The 11182-nt window shown below is 23.2% G+C and overlaps 1 protein-coding gene and 1 long non-coding RNA gene across 3 annotated transcripts in view; one reads left to right on the top strand and one right to left on the bottom strand.

Annotated features, from left to right (window-relative positions):
• LOC126897157 (cytoplasmic dynein 2 heavy chain 1) overlaps positions 1–1586 on the bottom strand; it is a 36860-nt gene extending 35274 nt beyond the window's left edge. For both annotated transcript variants that reach the window (XM_050670538.1, XM_050670533.1), the window contains exons 1-2: positions 1363–1586; positions 1118–1272 (exon numbers count right to left, since the gene is read on the bottom strand). In XM_050670538.1, coding sequence (XP_050526495.1) covers positions 1118–1272; positions 1363–1417 — 210 coding nt within the window. In that variant the 5' untranslated portion in view covers positions 1418–1586. The remainder of the gene's footprint in view (positions 1–1117; positions 1273–1362) is intronic.
• A 7175-nt stretch (positions 1587–8761) lies between these two features.
• On the top strand, positions 8762–9950 carry LOC126893559 (uncharacterized). Its single transcript, XR_007701213.1, has 3 exons — positions 8762–9325; positions 9420–9605; positions 9697–9950. It is a non-coding gene; the product is annotated as an uncharacterized LOC126893559 (long non-coding RNA).
• The last annotated feature ends 1232 nt before the right edge of the window (positions 9951–11182 follow it).

The raw sequence follows: 11182 nt of genomic DNA, 5'->3' as shown, positions 1-11182 counted from the left end.
TAACTTTTGAAAATGTTCCGGAAGGTCTGACACTTTTATATATATCTTAAATTAAAGCTAATGTAATGTACTTTAATTTGAAAAAAAAAAATTTGACCTCTGGACTTGTCTTCATGGTGAAAACGGCTACCGAATGCTATTTTCGTGTGAAAATTCTCGATTTTATTATTTATATTATATTTAACTTTATAATGCTATAACTTATTGAAAAGTTTATGGATCCACACAATTTTTTTATGAGAAATAATATTTTTTAATAAACCCTTTTTTTTTGACATACTTTATCTTTATAAAGGATCTGTATAAGGAACCAGCAGATCAAGTAGCTTTTGGAATAAAACACCAATTTTTTTAAAATTAAACACTATCTAAAGATTTTTTTATAATGAATTTATTACAATGTCCAAATAATATTACAAGATTTAAAATTTAATAAAACAAACGTAGGTAATTTTTTTCAAAGTATAAAGCATACTAAGTAATATAAAATGAAGGAAGTTATAACAATTTCATGTGTTTTGTTAGAAGTTTTATGATTTATAAGTACAATGCATTAATAAATAATTATTATAGAAATTATATCGAGTATAAAATGACTCAATATTTTGTTTTGAAATTTTCACGGAGAAATTTTTAAAAATGTTGTTTCTATGGACAACTTTTATCAGCGTTTTTGTAATTATTGGTTTTGTCAAAAAAAGTGAAGGGTCTGGTTAAAAAAAAAAACACCAAATAAAACGTAAACATTTAATGTTTTTTTAAAACAAATTTTTTTGATTCATTCATTTTTAAAGAAGTTGTGAAAATTTTAAGAAAAAAGTTTTAAAAATCGTAATTTTTTGGTGATTTCTTCCATATATGGGGAACGAAGAAATTTTTTTTGTGGCGGTACGATATTGGTTTGGAATCTTAAATATGGATATGTGGAACCAATTTTTTGTCCATTTTCCGTAAAAATTAAATGACTTTATTTATTTTGCGGAATAAAATAGAGTAAAAAATTTTTATCTTAGAAAAAAAATTTTAAAAATTTTATAACATAACGTAACTTAGAAGGTCTTCTTTCTTTAAATTGCTAAGGTTTCCAATGTCATAAATTTTATAGAAGTTAACTTACAATTTGATCATATGCTTCAAGAACATTAGATTCAGAATTTTTTATAAATAATACACAACAGCTAGGAGAGTTTAAAAATGCATTTAAATACTCGTCCCCTGATTTCAAATTTATTTGTGTTTCGTCGAATTGTGTTTGAGATCCGAAATAAATTTCTAGAAAAGTTTTTAAGGTTTTATCATTATTTAATAAAGTGTAATTTTTTAGGCTTTTGATGCATGTTTATGTAAATGTAAAATACTTACCAGCCGTTTTTAAAATCAAATTTTTCCGAAAATCTGTTATCAATTCTTGACTCATTATTAAAAATTATTAAAGAATATGTTCAATGATTTTTTCTAAACTAATTCACGCTTATTTAATTTTTAGTGTTATTATTTTCATATGTGCGTTAAGTGTTTGGTTTTGTTGTAGAGTATTGTTGCTATGGAGATCGTGTGCGACAATAATAATTTAACGTGTTTTCAAACGACTTCAAAAAGAAGTAGAAACTTTCTAACATTTGTACTTATTACGAAAGTTATAAAAATTAACTTTTAAAATATCTTATCTAATTGTGAACACTTGTTTTTTAAGAAATTATATAAACTTTACGCTTAAAATCTTTAAATAGATGCGATTTATGTTATTTTATATTAAATTTAAATTAGAATAGTTTTAATTGTAATTATTATGCTTTCATATATTAAGAGATAAGTATTTTTCACATTAAATACCTAAATTAAGCATGATTAAATATTGAATTAAATTTATAATTATTTAATTTGTTAAAATGACTTGGTACAAGTTTTTTCAACTTAACTTTTGAAAGTGTTCCGGAAAGTCTGACACTTTTATATATATCTTAAATAAAAAGCTAATGTAATATACTTTATCATGGAAAAAAAAAATATTTCGGACTTTATTTTGACTTATCGGTGAAAATGGCTACCAAATACTATTTTTGTTTGAAAATTCTCGATTTTATATTTTACATTTTTAACTTTATAATTCTATAACTTATTAAAAAGTGTATGGATCAATACAATTTTTTATGAAAAATGATATTTATACCCCTATTTCATTTGATATACTTTATCTTAATCAGGATATAAATTAGGAAATAGTAGATCATCTAGCTTTTGGATTAATCGATAATGATGAATTTTCTTTTGGACAGTTTTGTTTATAGATAAAGCGCGTTTTTAATTTATTTGTGATACACAAAATATACGCTATTGGAAAGACGAAAATCCGCTTATTGTTCAAGAGAAACCGCTTTACGCCTCTAAGATGAATTTTTTAGATGGCGTGGTAACGTATGGTATTTTTGGCCCTTACTTCTTTGAAGAAACTTAACGGTGAACATTACCGATGGATGATGATCAGGAGATTCTCTTGTCTGTGCTGCAGGAAAACAAAAACTGTTATTGACATAATTTCAGCTAGAGAGCGCTATTAGCCATACCGCGACGAAAATGATAGAATTGCTATGCAAACATTTTGACGGATCTGTGATTTTATCTGGTAAATAATTAAGATAGTCATATTTGTGATTTAATTTTTAAAACAAAGAGATTTTATTGTAACTCTATACTGAATAATAATTTGTGAAATTCTACATCTTTTCATAAACAAAAATGTTTTAATTTGTGATAATTTGATGAAAAGTTATAACAATTTTAAATACGATAGATATCTGTGTCACACTCTATATTAATAATGTAACTTATTTTTTATTATCTAAGTTCAGTTTAGATATGACATATATCGCTAGATGCAACGAATAAATTAGCAACTTAAAAAATTCTATTTTTAGTTATAGGGTATTTGATTTTAGGTTTTACTCTTTTTATAATTAAATTTGATCAAAATTAAACTACTTAAAAAACTAACAAACTTATAGCATGTAATCAGAGAGTAAATTTTATTTTAGATCTTTTGAAACGTGAGAAAAAGTATATTTAAAGAATTGTATTTATTTTATAGAGAATGCATTTTACATTTATTTGTGTAGATCCTTTATAAATTCTTAAATGATTAATTTTTAACAATGGAAAAAAACTGCTTCAACTCAGTTATGAAATATACAGGTTGATTATTATAATATTAGTCATTTGATGTTAAAAAAAAAAAAATATGTTAAGAAAATTCTTTTTGGTATTTTTTAGTTTCATAGATTTATTGATTTATTAATTATTAATAATTTTCTTAATTCATCTCTTATACTATATAAGGGTGTCAATGTAAGTTTTTTAAATAGCAACATAAATATTTAACTAGCTTATGAAATAAAAAATGATCTACTTTAGAAAATGAATGGTCGATTACAAATTTTGACCAATTATTTCAAATGGTATTTCTGTTTTAAAATATAAAGTGGAGTTGAGGTAAGGGTTATTTTATTTTTTATCATTACACATTAATCTATCATGTTTTTCCTTCACTATGTTGCCGTTTAAAAAATAAAGTAAACAAGAAAGTAATATAACGTGACTTCTTATAAGGTACAAGGGATAATTTTAAAGAACACTTAATAATAATAAATAGTAAAATACCAAAAAGAATTTTTATAACATAATTATTATTTTAAAAGATATCGAGTAGCTAATGTTAGAAGAATCACTTTTTACAAATGTGTTAATATACCAATTTAATGTAAAATGTTGATTGATTTAAAAAATATTATTTATAAATATAGGCATTTTTTTAAAAATGATGCATTATCATTATCTACTAATTGTTGGTTTGCTACTTTAAATATTGAAAATAAATAAATGACAATAGGTATCTTGAATTATTTATTAGGATGGAGTAACTTATATAAGTATTGTTTTTGAAATCACAATTTAAATTTGAATAATAAGGATACATAATAATTTTTTTGTTAATAAAATAATAATGCATACAACATTACTTGTTGTATTTAATATAACGTAAAATAATAATATAATCAGATTAATTTTAATATATGTTAAACGAATACAAATTGTATTAGAAAAAATGTGTTGCATAATTATAAGTGAATTTGTGGTTTATTATATTTGTTGTTCATTTTATCAAAATAAATTTTCTATAAAATTTGAAAACTTATGTATTAATTTATAAATTTATTGAATTTAATTAGTTTTAATGGAAAATGAATGGTTGATAACATTATTATTTCTAAATAATAATATCATATTATTTAATATTATATAATTATTTATTACATTATTTTGTACAGTATAATAATGTGATTAATGTTTTTTATTAATATTTGCTATATAAAAGTATATATTTATATAATAAAAATTGATCACTTGTGGCTAATATTATTTTAAATTAGAACTATGTTAAAAATATTATTAGTATAGTTTTAATTTAAATATATATATTTGTTGCAGTAACTAGATTATTTTTTAAACTGATCGCATAAAAGATAAATATATATATATATGAAGAGTGAATGTATCAAACGTTCTATGTGCCAAAAACATATTTGTCCAGAAAACACAAAAAACAATGGTAACATGGGCATGTCTCACATAACAAACTTCATCTATGATTGCAATTTTGTACAAGTAAAAAATTTAATTGACATTTGAAACACATACAAGATTGTGGCCTTTGGCACATAGAACATAAATCAGAAATAAAACAATTTTTCACTTTTTTGGTACATAGAACGTTAGACATATTCACTCTTCATATATATATATGTCTGTTTTTAATGGAATTAATCACTTTTTTTAAACTTAAGCATATATATTACTGTTCTAAGAAGCATAGGTAGAACTATGTCCTGGATAAACTGTGCCATGTGGTCCCAAACTAATGAGGCCCTAAATTTGAAATTATTATTGTAATATTTTTATTAAAAAAAAATTTCATTATTAAGATAAATTCATTTTAATAAATAAAATGATTGTGTAAATAACTCCTTTCACAGTCATCAACAAATCAATCAATATCTACATCACAATTACTCACATGATATTTTAATATAATATGTATTGGGACATACCTAAGAAAAAAAATTGAAGGCTATTGATCGTTTCTATTAAATATTTTTATACAACGTTGCTTATATTTATCATAATTTTTGAAGGGGCTAATTTTATTTTTGGTGAGGCTACGAATTCAAAGCTCACCTCTAATACTACCTATGCTTCCTGCTCATGAAAATGTCTCAAGTTTACTGAAAAAATATATATCAAGGTGTCCCGTTCAATAAAAATATCTAATTTTACGCCTAGCGTAAAAAAGATATTAAATGATTTATGAGGCACTTAAAATCCTCAAGAAAACTGGTAATTATTATATTAAAATAAAGAACTAGAGAGGGTGAAGAATGATTTAATGTTGGCTGGAGGAGGTTTAGAATAGCATTATTTTCCGGGTGGCTAGTTGAATAACACGTAACTTAAATCTATTATTTGACAAAAAACCATTAATTAAAAAAGGTTTTTTATGTCGTTGATTTTTTTTTTGTACACTAAGAAACCATTGAAGTTTGTAGGATAGTTCTTTTGGTAAAGTATAAACTTCGGTGGAGTATCATGAGAATTCGGGGAATCAGATGATTAGCGTAATTTACCACAACGAACACAGCGTAATGGATAATTGCAGTAATTTTTAGTATAATTATATTCTTGTCATTTAATACGTGACTTATTAGTTTGGGTTTATACAGCACTTCTATTATAATTTTGTGTCGTTTGATTTAAAATAAATTCGAAATTAACGAAAAATAATGGTAATGGATTTTTATTGACTTTTTGAAAAATGTTAACATTATGTACTTGAAATTTGCATAGTTCTAATTCTGACTTAATTAAGCTGGTTTGAATTATTGAGTGTAAATTATGAACCAAAACAGGAGTGGCTTATTTTGTTGCCGCTGATACGTATAGGTGACACTTTAAAAAGCGAATTAGTGTCCTGAATGTAACATGAAGGTTAGTTTGGATTTTCAATTGATTCGTAAATGATTAGAAATTAAGACTTTTAACATTAGGAATTTCAAATATTCTATTTTTCAGGAAAGACTTAAATATGCCTTATGAAAATTGGAGAAGGAAGTTTGGTAATAGTTTCTGAATTGATTTGTGCATTGATGTTTGAAATAATCATAGTTTTGAATATCGTCAAGATTATTAATTTGACTGAAAAAGTCATATCTATTTGGCGATAAAATTTATATTTTTTAATTGATCGAGTATTANATTTTTAATAACAATTTGTTCGGTGTAATCAGCTGTGAAGTATTGTTATTATTATGCATTATAACGTGTGTTTTGAGAAAATATGCATCATGATAATGACTGTACACAATTATGTAACACACAAGTAAAAATAATCAAGGCTACATTTCGGCGAGTGTGATGAACCTCCAAAGCTATTTAATATGTTATCAACTCGATTATATAATCGGCGAATATAAATAGTCGCCGTAGTGAACTTTTTTTATAACTTCAAATTTAATTGATAGAATACAATTAAATAGCAGTGAGACTGACCAGTATTAAGATGAACACTAATTAACATGTATTTATTTAATTTTTTTATTAATATTATTAAACGGGCGTAAACCTCTAATTACAATATCAAGGCAGGTTTTACAGCTTATTAAAATAATTAAATAATTTATTAAGTTGAGAAAAAATAAAAAATAAATAAATTAGTAACGCGAATACACGCGTGTAACAAAGAACTATTATAATTGTATTTATCCTTCTAGTATAAATTAAGTTTATTATAGCTTTTTTTCTATGTAAGTAAACATTTTTGAGAAATAATGTTATATGATTTTTTTTTTGATTATAAACAACGTGGAATGCACAATATGAATTTAACATTATTTTTAGTTGAATATAACTGTTATATTGTAATATTTATATCTGAATTATTGAAATTTTTATAAAATATTAAAACAAATAAAGTAACTTATCAGTTGATTAATAAAATAAAAATAAAAAATGTCTTGTATAAAAGTCAAAACTTTAGTAAAACCATTTTAGTCACATATTTTACTAATAAATTTTGTTAAAAAATATTTGTATTGTTTTATTTTATTTGTTTATTTAATAATTTATGTATAATAATAATAATAATATATATATATTATTAAAATATTAAAAAAATATATTATATTAAATATATTAAAAAAAGGGGCTGCACTTTCAAAAAAATGTAAATGTTGTATATATTAATAACTTATGATAAATCACAATTTTATAACTGAATTTATAATTAACTTACTATCAAAATATCGAACTTTCTTTTCTTTTCTTTTTTATAATTACCTCGTAAAAATAATAACACTAAAATTAATTACTATTGGTGATTATTTTAACATTAACGACTCAATATCTCCTTAAATAATAATTATGTTAAAACATTTTTGTTTGAATTTTATAATTTTTCAATTTTTTGATCATTATGATTTTTAAAATTCATTTCTTATACCTTATAAGGGTGTCAATGTAAGTTTTTTAATGGCAACATATATATTTAACTAGCTTATAAAATAAAAAATGATCGAATAATTCTAAATTATTTAGAAAATGACTCGTCAATATCAAATTTTGACTGATTATTTCGAAAGTTATTACTGTTTTAAAATATAGAGAGGAGTTGAGGTAAGATTTATTTTATTTTTTATTATTACGCATTAATCTATCATTCTCTTACTCCACGTATACAAGTTTTCGACCAGTCATTTTCTTCATTATAACATTTCAGTTTTTATTCGAAGCTGAGGTGTTAATTTTATCATGATACGTTTATTTTATTATATATTTTTTTGTGTCTGTCATTACTTTTTCTCAGTTCTCCTGGACCGATTTTTCTTAACGATACATCAAAATATCACAAATCATATCTAGTTGAAGATATAATCCTCAAAAATTGAAAATTTTTCCTCGTTTCTTGTAAATAATGGGAAACTCCCCCAAAAAAGTACACATTTTAAAATCTGTAAATTTCTTAATTTTTTAAAAACTTTTGTACTTAAGTCTGTCTAGCTTTTGAAAAATGGATGAATCAAAACAATTTTTTTTGATAAACAGTATAGGTACATTTTTTTTATTAGGTATATTCTTTTTATAAGTTTGACCTTTTACCTACCCACAGATGGATTTCAAAATAGAAACTTTTCCACAAATGTCAATTTTTTTAACTTAACTTTTAAAAATGTAACACACTATAAATGAAAAAAAAATTGTTGCTTTTGTGATAATCTACCAATTTCTAAAAATTAAACAGTATCTACAGATTTGCATCGAAACATTTTCAATAGTAGTGATTTTAATCACTGCCAGATATGATTTATACTAATCACATTTATGTCGCGACGTTACTTTGTTCGTTTTTTTTTTTATCATAGCTTGAATTATGGATAGAATTTATATTCAGTTAATCATTAATATAAATTAATGCTACAATTTTATTATTGATTTTTTTAAATTAAAAATTCATTACTAAATCTCAATATTAATACATTGTTAATGCATATGTATTTATTTTCAATGAACAAAAAAAAATAATACATTTTTTTGGTTGTCAATCAGAAGATTGTTAATATTATTTTAACACAAGATGGTAGTTATAACTATGTCTATAATAAAGAAGTTCTTACGTTCCTTACATAAATTTGTTACGCATGATAGAATTCAATTTAAAATTAACGATGATGAAATAATATCACTTGGTACAGTAGGATATTGAAATGAAACTAAAAGGAGAGCCTTGAATAAGTATAAAAAACAAATGCAATCATTGCAGTGTACTAATGGAGCTATTGTTAATGGCATGCTTACCATTTTAAGAGATATGCTACCAAACTTCATGTATAGTAGCAAAAATAAAAAAAGCTATAAAACCCGAACATTTTTAACACTATAAAATATATGTTAATCACGTGCTTTCAGTGTTATATGAAAATGTTTTGGATAATGCTTGGTTATGGACAGTTTACAAAAAATTGTTAATGTTCGATAACTGGACTTTGACAAAGAAATATATAAGTAATGATCATTTCAACGATCCACAACTATTTAATGACATTTGAAATTTTATTGGTATGTGTATTAATAATGACTACTTACCAAGAACGATTGAAAAGGATCTATCGATTTATTTAAGTATCGAAAATCAACACATATTTGTTAAAACATTTATTGATGAACTATATAGTAAAAATGAGTTATCGCGGTTTTACCGTTATGATGAATGATTCATTCCAGCGTATGTATATTTATTTAATTTTTATATACACGATCAATTCTTATTTACATCAATAAAAGGTTTGAATATTCAATGGGACTTTATAAACTTTCAGGTAGAGGAATTTAAAAATGAATCTATTGTAAGTTATGGTAATGATGAATTGATAAAAAAACCATCATGGTTTCTTAATTACAGCTCTAATGTTATAAAGGTTGTCAAAATAAAACTATTGAGTTACACTTATTTACATTTGTTAATCTATCAATCACTTATATCAGAATCTTCGACCCCTTCCAATGTAAGTAAAATTTTTAATTGTCAAGTTAAAGAACTATTTAACCATTATATAGAATATTTATCCAAAATCATCAATGAATTGTGGATTGAAGATGAATTTTCTGGGATTTAGTTAACCAGTTATCATACATGAATGAATCTAAATGAACAGAGATTTTTGATAAATGGCTAAACTCTATTATTAACAACGCATTGACATTTGATATCAATATAAAGTTAAGTGATGATTTGTTACGCATAAAATTATATTCTTTAAAACAAAGAGCTAAAATTATGACTGATTATTCAAATGCTTTAGAGGATTTTTGCCGTGCACTAATAAGTTGGATACGACCTTTAAACTTTATATTTGCAAACAAAAGTAAATCTCATATTAATAATACATTTTACCAGCGAAATGTTGAATAAACTATTATTATTATAAATATTTTAATAAAAAAATATATATAAAGGGTTATTTTATAAATCCCACTAAATATAAAATAAAAATAATTAAAAAAATTTTTTTTTGGTTACTTTTAGTTACATATTATTCTTAAACTGCTTAAGTTTATCCCTAATTGATTGTAAGTGTGTCAATTTTGATTTTTCTAATGGAATACATATTTAGAATTTAGTAAAATCTTTGATGTTTTATTTTAATTGTATATGACATTTGAAATTTTATTTTGAATTTGAGTTTACATACACCCAAAAAAAAACCTCAATCAATTTTGATAGAGAAATTTTATCAAGGGTTTATGATAATGTTTTATTAATACGAACAAAATAATTATTCTTATAAATAATTATTGTTCAAGACAAGAAAAAAAATTATCATATTGATAAATATATCATAGATTCAATAGTAATGATATATTTATCAAATTGAACAATGAATTTATTATATAGATCGAGGTTTTTCTCTGGTGTACATGTGTAATGCACTAGGGTTTACAAATACAGGTTGCTAATGGGTTTTTTATGACGATGCTATCACATATAAGAAAACATTGACAATTATGACTTTATCAATAGATATGCTTTTTGTATTTAGTGTATTTATAAAATCATAACAATGTGTTTTACTACCATTGATAATAAATGCTGCATATCTGCAAATATCGACGTCATAAAAAACCTATTAGATATTTGTAATCGATCGTGTATTATACTTGTAAATTAACTCAAAAATTTGAAACTTTTTAGTTTTATATCTAATAAGCGAATAATGTATATTAAAGGTATTTGGTTTTTTAGTTTTACTACAAGAACTATAAGCTGAAATATTTATAGTACTTAAAAATAGACTAAAAGTTTATTAGTCAATAGTCTTCATAACAGTTCAACTTATTGACAAGTATAAATTTTTTTTATTTTACAGGAAGTTATATATTATTATGTAGTTTATTGAAAAAAATCGTATGACTTTTAAAAATCTGAATATATTTAATTTTTGTAAAAGAAAATTGCAAAATTAATAAAATTAAAAATAATTTAATCATTAAGGTGGCTCTGGATTTTGAAATTATAAAATACGATAAAAGCAAATTCTAGCTTATTTTTAGATTATAAAAATGGTTTTATAGATAATTTTAA

This window comes from Daktulosphaira vitifoliae, unplaced genomic scaffold (assembly GCF_025091365.1).
Source record: "Daktulosphaira vitifoliae isolate Bord-2020 unplaced genomic scaffold, ASM2509136v1 Scaffold_1, whole genome shotgun sequence".
Taxonomy (NCBI): Eukaryota; Metazoa; Arthropoda; class Insecta; order Hemiptera; family Phylloxeridae; genus Daktulosphaira; species Daktulosphaira vitifoliae.
This window is presented reverse-complemented; position numbering and strand designations above follow the sequence as displayed.